General features: G+C 46.1%; 1 protein-coding gene across 1 annotated transcript in view; it reads left to right on the top strand.

The window, feature by feature from the left end:
- Positions 1 to 15,597, top strand: part of LOC141128787 (amine oxidase [flavin-containing] A-like) — a 160,332-nt gene that overhangs the window by 26,271 nt on the left and 118,464 nt on the right. Inside the window, exon 3 of the mRNA XM_073616285.1 lies at positions 14,379 to 14,516. Coding sequence (XP_073472386.1) covers positions 14,379 to 14,516 — 138 coding nt within the window. The remainder of the gene's footprint in view (positions 1 to 14,378; positions 14,517 to 15,597) is intronic.

The following is a 15,597-nucleotide window of genomic DNA, read 5'->3' as shown; positions in this document are numbered from 1 at the left end:
AAGATTCCCGTTTACCTGAGCACCTGGTATCAAAGTGGAGGTTGAAGATGACAGCCCCTTGGAATACCTCCAACTCTTTTTGACTGATGAGGTCATAAAAAGAATTGTTACAGAGACAAATCGGTACCAGGAGCAACAAGCTGCTATACCTCAGAGGTTTTCAAGGAGCAGAAAATGGGAACCAGTGACCAAAGAGGACATTTGGAAGTTTCTGGGCCTAATTATTCTCCAGGGAGTGGTGGGGAAACCCCTGCAGAAGTGGTACTGGACAACCAACAAAATACTAGCCACTCCTTTTTTTGGCACCATCATGTCGGAGTACAAATTTTCTCTCATAATGAAATATCTGCATTTTCAAAAAAATGAAGAATTTGATGAGACTTCTCATCCAGCTCCAAAACTGAAAAAGATTTGGGATCTATATCAAATTATTCAGAAAAATTTCCAGCAGACCTATGTACCAGACAGAGACGTCAGTATCGACGAAAGTCTAATGGTCTACAAAGGAAGACTTAGCTGGATACAGTACATCGCGTCTAAGAGAGCATGATTTGGCATAAAATCATTCATGCTCTGTGAAGCCAGCACTGGTTACATATGGAATTTGGTCCTTTACACCGGGAAAGGGACCACATTCAACGAAAGATTTGGTAATTATGGAAAGGCAACCGCTTCTGTTCTTACTTTGATTGAGCCATTGCTGAATCAGGGGTACTGTGTAACCACAGATAATTTTTACACTTCTCCAGAACTCTGAGTTCCTTCTACAGCACAAGACGGATGCATACGGGACTGTTAGAGCTAACTGGCGTGACATGCTGCCAAATAGGGATGAGCCGAACACCCCCCGGTTCGGTTCGCACCAGAACCCGCGAACGGACCGAAAGTTCGCACGAACGTTAGAACCCCATTGACGTCTATGGGACTCGAACGTTCGAAATCAAAAGTGCTCATTTTAAAGGCTAATTTGCATGGTATTGTCCTAAAAAGGGTTTGGGGACCCGGGTCCTACCCCAGGGGACATGTATCAATGCAAAAAAAACTTTTAAAAACGGCCGTTTTTTCGGGAGCAGTGATTTTAATGATGCTTAAAGTAAAAAAAAAAAAGTGAAATATTCCTTTAAATATCGTACCTGGGGGGTGTCTATAGTATGCCTGTAAAGTGACGCATGTTTCCCATGTTTAGAACAGTCCCTGCACCAAATGTCATTTTTAAAGGAAAAAATCTCATTTAAAACTGCTTGCGGGTTTAATGTCATGTCGGGTCATGGCAATATGGATGAAAATCAGTGAGACAAACGGCATGGGTACCCCCCAGTCCATTACCAGGCCCTTTGGGTCTTGTATGGATATTAAGGGGAACCCCGCACCCAAATTAAAATAAGGAAAGGTGTGGGGCCACCAGGCCCTATATACTCTGAACAGCAGTATACAGGCGGTGCAAACAAGACAGGGACTGTAGGTTTGTTGTTAAGTAGAATCTGTTTGTAATTTTGAACATTTTTAACGTGTTTAGCTCCAGCCAAAAAATCTTTTCTAAGCTTTTTGGAAAACATAGGGAAGGGTTATCACCCCTGTGACATTTGTTTTGCTGTCTTTCCTCCTCTTCAGAAGATTTCACCTCACTTTTTTGTCCCAATGAAAAATGTTTTTTGAAAATTTGGGTTTTTTTGTGGAACAAGGATTGGAAAGCATCAGTGGAAAGGAGAAATTGTTTTCCCATATTAACTCTTACAGGAGAGAATTTCCCTTCCTAGGGGTAGATTTCATCTCACTTCCTGTTGTCTCCTTCCGTTTGCAAGTAGGAGTCGTTTGTAAGTTAGATGTTTGAAAGTAGGGTCCTGCCCTATATACTCAGCAGAAATTTGGGCCTTAGGTGTTGCTGTGGCCACAACACTGTAAGCCCTCACAGGGCCCTGCTGTGAAATATTAGATCAAGAATTGTAATTACATGCCCCTGTTGAACAGGAGCTGAAAAATTAGGCCTTAGGCACTGGTGCTGGTGCCACAACACTGCAACCCCTCACAGACACTCTAGTTGGAACGCAGGAACGAGCCCTGCTGCAAATTATTGCTTCAAAAATTGTAATTACACGCCCCTGTTAGACAGGGGCAGAAAAATTGGGCCTTAGGCACTGGTGCTGGTGCCACAACACTGCAACCCCTCACAGACACTCTAGTTGGAACGCAGGAACGAGCCCTGCTGCAAAGTATTGCATCAAAAATTGTAATTACACGCCCCTGTTAGACAGGGGCAGAAAAATTGGGCCTTAGGCACTGGTGCTGGTGCCACAACACTGCAACCCCTCACAGACACTCTAATTGGAACGCAGGAACGAGCCCTGCTGCAAAGTATTGCATCAAAAATTGTAATTACACGCCCCTGTTAGACAGGGGCAGAAAAATGGGCCTTAGGCACTGGTGCTGGTGCCACAACACTGCAACCCCTCACAGACACTCTAGTTGGAACGCAGGAACGAGCCCTGCTGCAAAGTATTGCATCAAAAATTGTAATTACACGCCCCTGTTAGACAGGGGCAGAAAAATTGGGCCTTAGGCACTGGTGCTGGTGCCACAACACTGCAACCCCTCACAGACACTCTAGTTGGAACGCAGGAACGAGCCCTGCTGCAAAGTATTGCATCAAAAATTGTAATTACACGCCCCTGTTAGACAGGGGCAGAAAAATTGGGCCCTAGGCACTGGTGCTGGTGCCACAACACTGCAACCCCTCACAGACACTCTAGTTGGAATGCAGGAACGAGCCCTGCTGCAAAGTATTACATCAAAAATTGTAATTACACGCCCCTGTTAAACAGGGGCTGAAAAATTGTGCCTTAGGCACTGGTGGTGGCGCCCAGAACCAAAAATGTTCTTACAAGCTATCAGCGTGATGATTGAGGAGGAAGAGGATAATTACTCAGGGATAGTCACTCAGCATCAGCATAGGCAGTCTTTGAAGGGATCTGAGATTTCAAAAAAAATTATTCGGTTACATCAGCATCAGGTGCTTGGTAGCTGGTGGTGATCCAAGACTCATTCATTTTTATGAAGGTCAGCCGATCGACCGAGTCGGTGGACAGACGCACCCTGTGATCGGTTACCACGCCTCCAGCAGCACTGAATGTGCGTTCCGAAAGAACGCTGGATGCAGGACAGGCCAGTAGCTCAATTGCATACTGTGCAAGCTCTGGCCAGTGATCCATCCTCAAGACCCAGTAACCCAGAGGATTTTCGGTGGGAAAGGTGTCCAAGTCTGATCTTGCCCCTAGGTATTCCTGCACCATGTAAAACAGACGCTGGCGATGGTTGCTGGAACCGATCATACCTTGGGGCTGCGGACCAAAAAATTGTCTGAACGCATCGGTCAGACGGCCACCTTCTCCACCGCTCCTTCTTTGACTGACCGAAGCCTCAGCAACACGTTGTCCAGAAACAGGAGTTTGTAACCTCCCAGTCTCTGGGAACGCGTTGCACAGACCTTTCTGCAAGGCCTCCCGAAGATGTTTCATCCTCTGCTCCCTCTGCGATGGCAAGATAAGGTCCGCAACCTTACCCTTGTAACGTGGATCAAGGAGGGTTACCAGCCAGTATTGGTCCTTCTCCTTGATACCACGAATACGAGGATCCTTACGCAGGCTTTGCAGGATCAGGGAGGCCATGCAGCGTAGGTTTGCTGAGGCATTTGGTCCGGAGTCCTCTGGGTCACTAAGAACGACATGGTCCGCAGCCACCTCCTCCCAGCCACGTACAAGTCCATGTGTTTCTTGGGACTGATCCCTTAAAGACTGCTGCTGATGCTGAGTGCCAGGCTCCACCTCCATACTGACACAATCTTCCTCCTCCTCCTCTTCCTCCTCGTCCTCTTCCTGTGTGATCGGCGGGCACGCAGGAACACTGTCTGGATAAAGGGGGCCTTGAGAGCTAAGGAAGTCCTCCTCTTCTTGCCTCTGTTCTGCCTCAAGTGCCCTGTCCATTATTCCACGCAGCGTGTGCTCCAACAGGTGGACAAGGGGGACAGTGTCACTGATGCATGCACTGTCACTGCTCACCATCCTTGTGGCCTCCTCGAATGGTGACAGGACAGTGCATGCATCCCTGATCATGGCCCACTGGCGTGGGGAAAAAAAACCAAGCTCCCCTGACCCTGTCCTGGTGCCATAGTCGCACAGGTACTCATTGATGGCCCTCTGCTGCGTGTGCAGCCGCTGCAGCATGGCCAACGTTGAGTTCCACCTGGTGGGCATGTCACAGATTAGGCGGTTCTTGGGCAGGTTAAACTCCTTTTGGAGGTCCGTCAGCCGAGCACTGGCATTATATGACCGGCGGAAATGCACACAGACTTTCCTGGCCTGCCTCAGGACATCCTGTAAGCCCGGGTACCTGCCCAAGAACCGCTGCACCACCAAGTTAAGGACGTGAGCCAAACAGGGCACATGGGTCATTTGTCCCTGTCGGAGGGCAGAGAGGAGGTTGGTGCCATTGTCGCAAACCACCATTCCTGCCTTAAGTTGGCGTGGCGTCAACCACCTCTGAACCTGCCCCTGCAGAGCTGACAGAACCTCTGCCCCAGTGTGGCTCCTGTCCCCCAAGCACACCAGCTCAAGCACCGCATGGCATCTTTTGGCCTGCGTACTTGCGTAGCCCCTTGAACGCCTACGGAGCACCGCTGGTTCCGAGGAAGAGGCCATGGAGGAAGAAGAAGAGGAGGGGGTGGAGGAGAGAGGTGTGTCACAATCAGCATTTTGGAGGCGTGGTGGCGGAACAACCTCCAACACTACTGCACCTTGTCCTGCATCCTTCCCAGCTGCCAGCAGAGTCACCCAATGCGCCGTGAAACTTAGGTAACGTCCCTGTCCATGCCTGCTGGACCATGAGTCAGCGGTAATATGCACCTTACCGCTGACCGCCCTGTCCAGCGAGGCATGGACATTGCCTTCCACATGCCGGTAGAGAGCCGGAATCGCCTTCCGTGAGAAAAAGTGGCGTTTGGGTACCTGCCACTGAGGAACCGCACATTCCACAAACTCACGGAAGGGGGCAGAGTCTACCAACTGAAAAGGCAGCAGTTGAAGTGCTAGCAATTTTGCCAAGCTAGCATTCAACCGCTGGGCATGTGGATGGCTGGGAGCAAACTTCTTTCGGCGGTGCAGCAGCTGGGGCAGGGAAATTTGCCTGGTACAATCTGACGTCGGTGTACCAAAAGCAGATTGCCCACAAGTACTTGGCTGTGACACACCTAATTCTACACCTTCATTCCTCTCACTGCAGGTCTCAGAGAGGACTGAAGGTCTAGTGGGGTTGGAAATCTCAGCTGATGAGGAGCAAGGAGAGATCCTCTTTGTTCTTTGGTGTGGGTCTTTTAGATACGCTTGCCAACGAACTGCATGGCAGGTCAACATATGTCTGGTCAAGCATGTGGTACCCAAGCGGGAGATGTTTTGGCCACGCGAGATACGCTTGAGACATATGTTGCAAATAGCAGCGGTGCGATCTGATGCACTCGTCTCAAAAAAGGCCCACACCAAAGAACTTTTTGAATAACGCGCAGAGACTGCAGCGCCCTGCACATGTGGAGCTTTGGGGTGTGATGCAGTCAATGTGCTGCCCTTAGGCTGGCCCCTGGAGGGCATCCTGCCTCGTTGGTGATGTGCTGCCGCCTCCTCCTCCTCCTCCTCCTCCTCCTCCTCCTCCTCTCTCCTATCAGGCACCCACGTTGAGTCAGTGACCTCATCATCCCCTCCCTCCTCATCACTGGAGCAAACCTGGCAGTATGCTGCAGCAGGGGGAGCATGACTGCCAGATTGCTGTCCTTCTTGGGCACCCCCTCTGTCCGCGCTCATGTTACTGCCTTCATCGAGCTCAGTATCGTCATCAGAGCCTTCCAAACGCTGGGCATCCTCCTGGAGCATGTACCCAACACTGTGGTCAAACAGTTCGAGGGAATCCTCATGAGGACATGGTGGAGCTAGGGAAGGAGTCACTGATGACATTGAGCTGAGGGAAGAAGCCGCTGCTTTGCCAGACAAAGCACCCTGGGCATGGGTGAGAGAGGATGAGGAGGATGAGGACGGCTTGGTCATCCACTCGACCAAGTCTTCCGCATGTTGCGGCTCAACGCGGCCAGCTGCCGAAAAAAAGGCCAAGCGTGTCCCATGGCCACGTGCTGATGAGGATGCACCGTCTCCACGACCAGCACTAGACACAGAGCCTGCTTGCCCTCTCTTATTGGCTTGTGACTGTCTGCCTCTCCTTCTTGGCCTTCCAGACATACTAATGGCCTGTAGCTGCACTAAGCTGGGATAGAACACCTGTAATTTTCTTCAAGTAGCTTTATATACTGTAACCAGACAAGCCTGCCTGTCAGTAGGAAGATAACAGGAACGGATCTAGCTGAACACTGTGAGCAGGACGCACTGTACTAAATGTAAATAGTCTAGCTGCCTGACCGTGGTACTAATAGGATCAAATAGAACACCTGTAATTTTCTTCAGGTAGCTTTATATACTGTAACCAGACAAGCCTGCCTGTCAGTAGGAAGATAACAGGAACGGATCTAGCTGTACACTGTGAGCAGGACGCACTGTACTAAATGTAAATAGTCTAGCTACCTGACCGTGGTACTAATAGGATCAAATAGAACACCTGTAATTTTCTTCAGGTAGCTTTATATACTGTAACCAGACAAGCCTGCCTGTCAGTAGGAAGATAACAGGAACGGATCTAGCTGAACACTGTGAGCAGGACGCACTGTACTAAATGTAAATAGTCTAGCTGCCTGACCGTGGTACTAATAGGATCAAATAGAACACCTGTAATTTTCTTCAGGTAGCTTTATATACTGTAACCAGACAAGCCTGCCTGTCAGTAGGAAGATAACAGGAACGGATCTAGCTGAACACTGTGAGCAGGACGCACTGTACTAAATGTAAATAGTCTAGCTGCCTGACCGTGGTACTAATAGGATCAAATAGAACACCTGTAATTTTCTTCAGGTAGCTTTATATACTGTAACCAGACAAGCCTGCCTGTCAGTAGGAAGATAACAGGAACGGATCTAGCTGTACACTGTGAGCAGGACGCACTGTACTAAATGTAAATAGTCTAGCTGCCTGACCGTGGTACTAATAGGATCAAATAGAACACCTGTAATTTTCTTCAGGTAGCTTTATATACTGTAACCAGACAAGCCTGCCTGTCAGTAGGAAGATAACAGGAACGGATCTAGCTGAACACTGTGAGCAGGACGCACTGTACTAAATGTAAATAGTCTAGCTGCCTGACCGTGGTACTAATAGGATCAAATAGAACACCTGTAATTTTCTTCAGGTAGCTTTATATACTGTAACCAGACAAGCCTGCCTGTCAGTAGGAATTTAACAGGAACGGATCTAGCTGAACACTGTGAGCAGGACGCACTGCACTAAATGTAAATAGTCTAGAAGATAACAGGAACGGATCTAGCTGAACACTGTGAGCAGGACGCACTGCACTAAATGTAAATAGTCTAGAAGATAACAGGAACGGATCTAGCTGAACACTGTGAGCAGGACGCACTGCACTAAATGTAAATAGTCTAGAAGATAACAGGAACGGATCTAGCTGAACACTGTGAGCAGGACGCACTGCACTAAATGTAAATAGTCTAGAAGATAACAGGAACGGATCTAGCTGAACACTGTGAGCAGGACGCACTGCACTAAATGTAAATAGCAGGAACGGATCTAGCTGAACACTGTGAGCAGGACGCACTGCACTAAATGTAAATAGCAGGAACGGATCTAGCTGAACACTGTGAGCAGGACGCACTGCACTAAATGTAAATAGCAGGAACGGATCTAGCTGAACACTGTGAGCAGGACGCACTGCACTAAATGTAAATTGCAGGAACGGATCTAGCTGAACACTGTGAGCAGGACGCACTGCACTAAATGTAAATAGTCTAGAAGATAACAGGAACGGATCTAGCTGAACACTGTGAGCAGGACGCACTGCACTAAATGTAAATAGCAGGAACGGATCTAGCTGAACACTGTGAGCAGGACGCACTGCATTAAATGTAAATAGTCTAGATAGAAGATAACAGGAACGGATCTAGCTAAACTGAATACAGTGTATATATATATATGCAACACCTGGGATGCATATATATACACAATACACTGTAAGTGCAGCTAACTGACTGACTGTTCTGCCTAATCTATCTAACTCAAATCAAATGACACTGTCTCTCTCTCTCTCTATCTCTCAGCACACCGGAACACACACTACACAGGGCCGCCGTGCAGGCGGCCTTATATAGTGTGGGGTGTGTACTAAATCCCCTGAGCCATAATTGGCCAAAGCCACCCTGGCTTTGGCCAATTACAGCTCTCTCTACTGACGGCGCTGTGATTGGCCAAGCATGCGGGTCATAGTGCATGCTTGGCCAATCATCAGCCAGCAATGCACTACGATGCCGCAGTGAATTATGGGCCGTGACGCGCCACACGAATTTAGCGCGAACGGCCCATAACGTTCGCAATTCGGCGAACGATCGAACAGCCGATGTTCGAGTCGAACATGGGTTCGACTCGAACACGAAGCTCATCCCTACTGCCAAACTTTGGCAATAAAAAGCTCAAGGCAGGAGAAATAGTTGCCTGGCAGAAAGGCAAAATGATGGCACTGAGATGGCACGACATAAAAGATGTGTGCCTAATGAGTACCATTCACAACACCTCTACTGTCATGGTACATACAAAAGGTGGAAAAGACGTAATGAAACCTCAAGTCATAATGGACTACAACAACACCATGGGAGGTGTTGACAGAGCTGACCAGGCCATGACTTTTTATCCAGCAATGAGAAAGCAACAAAAAAAATATTACAAAAAAATCTTCAGGCATCTTCTTGAACAGTGCTTGTGGAATGCTTTCATTCTTCTAAAAAAAAAGAGTGACAGGCCTGTGGTTCATGCGGACTTTGTTTGGAAAGTTGCTGAACTTATATTTCTCAAGCACCAAACACCAACCACTGTAAATAGATCTGGACGTCGTGCTGCTGGCGTTGTGAACCAGGAACGCCTGACAGGTCGACACTTTATGGACCACATTCCACCAATGGAAAAGAAGGCAGCACCCACAAGGATGTGTGTGGTTTGCTGCTCTCAACGTGACCACACTGGAAGGAAAATCAGAAAAGAAACCCGGTTCTACTGTCCTGACTGTGACATCGGACTTTGTGCTTTACACTGTTTTAAAATTTTCCATACCCGAGACGTTTACTGAAGCAATATGACTACTAATATTGCACTGACAAATGTCAGTGTTTTTGATTATATTATTTACTGAAATTTATTGAATAAAAAATATTATTACTATTATATTATTATTTGTTATTATTTATAATTGTTTATTATATTATAATTTATGATTTTGTGTTTCAAACTTTATCATACCCAGGATGTCTACTAGACTCTTGTTTGGACAGATTTCAGTGAGTTATTCCTAAGAATTACAGGCCCACAATATAAAACGCCAAATTTCCATGCAAAATAATGGTACCGCTTTCAGCACCTAAAATCTGAAATAATCACACCGCCAGGGAGGTTAATACAAACACTGACAGTAGAGAATCATTGCAAGCATGCTCTATATATTCCATTTAATACAAACACTGACAGGCTCAGTAAAAAAGATGGTTTATCTAATGATGAATGTCTGCATGTGCTTGCAACCCTTGGCAACAGAATACCATAAAGGTATTTATCAAATAGGTGGAAGAAACCATCTGTGAACTTTCTGGAATTCTCTGGCTTTCTATTTGAATGGTTACTAAAATGTGGGCTGATCTTTATCAAAAGTACAATAATAAAAATAGACATTCTTAGGCCTTATGCACACAGGATGTTTAAAAAACCCCAGCGCTGCTGCCAGGAAAAAGAAGTGTTAAAAATGTTTTTGTGTGCATGAGCCCTTATTTAGCAACCAACACACAAAAGCTTTTTTATTGTCATACCTTGGGTGATTTACTAATTATTATTATTATTATTATTATTATACACGATTTATATAGCACCAACAGTTTACGCAATGCTTTACAATGTAGAGGGGGGACAGCACAATTACCGTACAGTTCAATACAGAAGGGACAGGAGGGCCCTACTCATAGAGCTTACATTCTAAAGGGAGGGGTGGTGGTACAAAAGGTATCGGATGCGGGGAATGATTTGATGGGGGTGGCTGGGGGACAGTTGTTAGGTGGGTGTGGGATAGGCTTCCCTGAATAAGTGAGTTTTCAGGGATCTCCTAAAGGTGGACAGGTTAGGGACTGATCGGACATACCAGGGCAGGGGGTTCCAGAGGATGGGAGAGGCTCTGGAGAAGTCCTGAAGGCGAGCATGGGAGGAGATAACAAGGGAGCTAGAGAGCAGGAGGTACTGGGAGGAGTGGAGGGGATTTTGAATTTTATACGGTGGGGTAGGGGAAGCCATTGAAGGGATTGGCAGAGAGGGGCAGCAGTCACGGATCGGTTAGTGAGGTGTATTAGTCTAGCAGCAGCATTCATACTAGACTGAAGGGGGATAGACTGCGTAAGGGTAGGCCATTAAGGAGAGAGTTGCAGTAGTCAAGGCGGGAAATAATCAAGGAGCGAATAAGTTGCTTTGTGGTGTCATTAGTCAGGAAGTTGCGAATTCTGGAGATGTTGTGGAGGTTAAGGCGGCAGGATTTAGCCAGTGATTGGATGTGGGGGCTGAAGGAGAGGTCAGAGTCAAGGAATACACTCAGCACTCTGGTATGTGTGGAGGGACCAAGAGTTGTGCTGTTGATCTTAATAGTAAAGTCATGGGGGGGGGGACCGGGAAGGAAGAAATATGACAAGCTCAGCTTTAGAAAGATTGAGTTTGAGAAAATGGTGATACCAATATGTCAATCAGTCTGTTTGAGATCCATGAGGAGATCGAGGGGGTGAGTTGAGGAGTGAAGTGATAGATCTGGGTGTCATTGGCGTAGAGGTGGTATTGGAAGCCATGGGAGGTTATCAACTGGCCCAGGGAAGAGGTATAAAGTGAGAATAGGAGGGGCCCAAGCCTTGGGGTACCCCAACAGAAAGAGGAAGAGGAGCGGAGGAGATGAAGTTGTAAGTGACACTGAAAGTGCGCTGAGATAGGTAGGAGGAGAACCAGGATAGAGCAGAATCACAGAGGCCAAGGGAGTATAGTTTGCTGAGGAGGAGCAGGTGGTCAACTGTGTCGAAGGCAGCAAAGAGGTCTAAGAGTATGAGTATGGAGTAATGGCCATTGGTTTTAGCAGTTAGGAGGACATTGGTGAGTTTTAGTAGGGCACTTTCAGTGGAATGTTGTGGACGGAAGCCGGACTGTAGGGGGTCGAGAAGGTTGTTGTCCATGAGGTAGCGACTCATTCGGTCATGGACAAGGCGTTTGATGAGCTTGGAGGTAAATGGGAGCAGGGAGATGGGTCTTAAGTTATTCAAACAGGTGGGGTCTAGTGAGGGTTTTTTTAAATTGGGGGTAACCAGTGCATGTTTGAGCAGGGAAGGAAAGGTGCCGGAGGAGAAGTGTTGAAGATGTGGGTTAGGGAGTTTAGGATAGAGTGGGAAGGTGGTCACAGTAATTGTGAGTGGACAGAGTCCAGGGGACAGGTGGTGAGGTGGGCCATGGGGAGGAGTTTATCAACTACATTGGTGGTAACTGGGCAGAAGGAGGAGAGTATTGAGTGTGGTGTTGGACCTGATGTGTTGGGTAGGGGAGGAAGTTGAATGCTGGATATCTCCTTGCTAATTGTGTCAATTTTGCTTTTGAAATGATTGGCAATCTGTTGAGCGGTAAGCAAGTTGGTGGGTGGGGGCAGTGGGGGGTGAAGTAAGGGATAAAGGGTAGAAAAGAGTTGACGAGGTTTGGATAAGAGGGTTTTGATGAGAGTGTTGTAGTAGGTTTGTTTAGCAGTGTGGAGGCAGGAGTTATATTTGAGAAGGGCAGATTTGTAGAGGGTAAAGTCTTGCAGGGATTTAGATTTACGCCATGCTTGCTCAAGAGCACGGCTGCATCTCTTGAGACTTCTGGTATCGTCTGTTTGCCAGGGTTATGCCAGATGGGGCCTGGTTCTGTGTGTAGAAGAAGCAAGTACGTCTAGAGAGGATGAGAGCATGTTGTTGTAGATGGAAGTGGTTAGGTCTGGGCAGGACACTGGTGTGAATTTGTCGTAAAGGCCATCAGTAGTAGCAGAATGAAGAAGGGAAGGGTTGAGGTTGCGAAGGTTTCTGCGGGTAGTGGTTTGTGGGTTGGCAGTATGGGAGTTGGGAGACAAGGAGAGTGTGAAACGGATAAGGTTGTGATCAGAGAGAGGAAAGGGGGTGTTAGAGAGGTTGCAGGGAGTACAGCGATGGGAGAATATGAGGTCGAGAGTATTGCCGTTGGAGTGAGTGGTGGTTTGTGTCCATTATGTTAGGTTAAAAGGAGGTTAGGTTGAGTAGTTGAGAAGTAGTTGCAGTATTAACATTGATTGGAATGTTAAAGTCACCTAGGTTGATGGCAGGTACTTCAGAGGAGAAAAAGTAGGGTAGCCATGCAGAGAAGTCATCCAGAAAGCCAAACACTGGTCCAGGAGGCCGATAAATGACCCTCAGACAAGCTGGAGAGAAAATACGAATGCAGTGCACTTCAAAAGAGCAGGGGGAAAGAGAGGGAGGTGTGGGAAGAACCTGGAAGGTGCATTGTATGGAGAGGAGAAGTCCGACGCCACCTCCTTTTTTCATCTATTGGGTCTGGTGGAGTGAGTCCAGAGGAAGCTACTGTGAGACAGGGCAGCTGGAGAGGTAGGTAGTGTCGAATTCCTGGAGCCAGGTTTCAGAAATAGCAAATAGATTAAGGGATTTGGAGAGGAAAAGGTCACTGACAGAAGTTAGTTTATTGAAGACTGAGCGGGCATTCCAGAGGGCACATGAAAGAGGGGGGCTGAAATGTGGAATCAGGGGAATTGGATAAGAAGGTGGGAGGTAGGACTACTGTTGGAGGAGGTAGACAGCCAATTTTGCTGATGGGAATTGGGTGTGGGAGAGCCGGGGTTTGGTGCAACGTCCCCAGACATTAAGAGTAGTAGGAGGGTGAGGGTAGTAAAGCGGGAGTGGGATTTATAGAAGGGCAGTGGAGTGGAAGTGGTGATACTGTGTGGGCTTAGAATGAGCAGGAGGTGATAAGTGCAGTAATATTGAGTGGGCAGAAGAGAGGGAGATATGTACAGGTTGTGGGCTGGAGAGGGGGGGTAAAGAAATGAGAGTTTGAGGAGAGAGGACGTTATAGAAAAGATTAGTACGAGCATGTTGGAGGAAATAATGGAATTTACTAATGGAATGTAAACATTTGGCTGTTTTACTAAAGGAGTTGAGAACCTTCACACAATAAATTGTGTGCATATTTACTTTAAAGGGTTAGTTCGCCATGACCCAAAATGCTGATGTTAGTAAGGGTAGCCTGCAGATAAAAACAATCCGTCAGCTTTCACTAAATTTAGTTAATGCCTTTGCTATAGGTGTAGACCATTTAGGTACCTTCCAATGCCTGGCTGAAAAAAAAAACAGAAATGCCATTATCCCACCCTGCCTTGTTGCTAGAAAATTGCTAGGGCATTATTGAACGTTGCACATCTTTATATGCAGACCCTAATCTGCATAGGCAGTTTTTTTGGTAAAGGTGAACTAACCCTTTAACATGAATGCCTTATTGTGGTTAGAGACCATTAAATGTACAGTGGCATTCCCATTTACTATAAAAGGTGTAGAAAAGTCAACAAATGGTACTGCTAGTCAAAGAGTACTATTTAGTTAATAGTCATTTTTATTGCCATACTAAAGCCCCGTACACACGGGCAGAATGTTGGGTAGGAAATTTGCCTGCACAAAAAATGCCAGCTGACATTCTGCTTGTGTGTCGGTCTGTCGGACGCTCATGCTGGAAAACCAGCAGCCAACCATCTCCCAATCAGCACTTTCAGCTGATCGCAGTGTTCTGACGGGGGGGGCGTCCCCTGGTCAGAACACAACAGCTCAGTGGGGGAGATCGCTTGTCTAACCTTCGCATGGTTAGCACAGCAGCTCCCGACTGGAGCTGACAGTTTTTCTTCATGCAACCCGTGGGGTTGCATGAAAATAAACTGTAGTGTGTAACAGGCTTAAGGCAAAACAGTGCAGTCACAATGGGGTTACAATACATTTTAATGTGTGCCTTTGTTGGACTTTTCTCCTTCCTTGACCAACACAAAATCCAAATTTGAAAGACTGTGTAAGAAGTGGTATACTTGACTATTAACTATTAATTAGAATATATAATATTTAGTTGCTGTATATCAAAAGCCTATGAAGCATATTTCCTTTCTAACAGAACAAGGAAGTTCAATATGTGGATGTTGGAGGAGCATATGTGGGACCCACTCAGAATCGTTTATTACGAATAGCTAAAGAACTGGGTGTGCAGACTTATAAGGTGTATTTAAATGGCCACCTTGTACAACGTGCAAAGGTAAGACTGCTATATCTGAAATATTTTAGCTATTAAAGTGATAGTAAACATGCAATGTTTAATTGCCATCATCCCTTCTATTTATACAGTACATTGAAAAAGTATTCATACCCCTTGAAATTTTCCACATTTTGTCATGTTACAACCAAAAACATAAATGTATTTTATTGGGATTTTATGTGATTGACCAACACAAAGTGGCACATAATTGTGAAGTGGAAGGAAAATATTAAATGGTTTTCAATTTTTCAATTTTTTTACAAATAAATATGTGAAAAGTGTGGCGTGCATTTGTATTCAGCACCCCTGAGTCAATACTTTGTAGAACCACCTTTCGCTGCAATTACAGCTGCAAATCTTTTTGGGTATGTCACTACCAGCTTTGCACATCTAGAGTGACATTTTTGCGCATTCTTCTTTGCAAAATAGTTCAAGCTCTGTCAGATGGAGAACGTCTGTGAACAGCAATTTTCTTGCCACAGATTCCCAATTGGATTTAGGTCTGGACTTTGACTGGGCCATTCCTTTTTTTTTTTTCTTTAAGATTTTATTGTCAAAGAAGCAAAGTACAAAGACATAACAAAGTGACGGGGAAAGTGTCACCTAGCATTGTCCTTTTTTTTTCATACATTGAGTATCGTTTACTGCTACAAAAAAAAGAAAAAAAAACACAATACAATACAAGAACAGCCTTGCAACACAGCAGTTAATTGAAGTACAACCAAATAAACAATAAGGGTTAGTTGAAAAAAGGATGGGTTTTAATTGTAAGGTTAATGAGTGGGGGGGGGAATAAAAGGGAGGGAAGTTGCACATCTATCTGGCAGACCGACCATGTAGTAATCGTAACTGCATAAGGCACTCTAGGCAATAAGTCTCTTAAAAGGTATTGTTCTTGCTGTAGAGTTGTTGGAGACCTTGGCGATAGGAAAAGGACTCCTCGAAGGTATCAAGTTCCTTGATGGGCATAGTGGAAAACATGAAAGCCTCAAATGTCTTATAGAAGCTTGCCCTTGAGGAGGGAAGGGTACAGTCAGTACCTATTTTTTCTCTGTACAGAAGTAGCGGAAGTTCCCTTTTA

This window comes from Aquarana catesbeiana, linkage group LG02, assembly GCF_042186555.1.
Source record: "Aquarana catesbeiana isolate 2022-GZ linkage group LG02, ASM4218655v1, whole genome shotgun sequence".
Lineage (NCBI taxonomy): Eukaryota > Metazoa > Chordata > Amphibia > Anura > Ranidae > Aquarana > Aquarana catesbeiana.
Note: the sequence above shows the minus strand (reverse complement) of the source record. Positions and strands in the feature narration are given on the sequence as shown.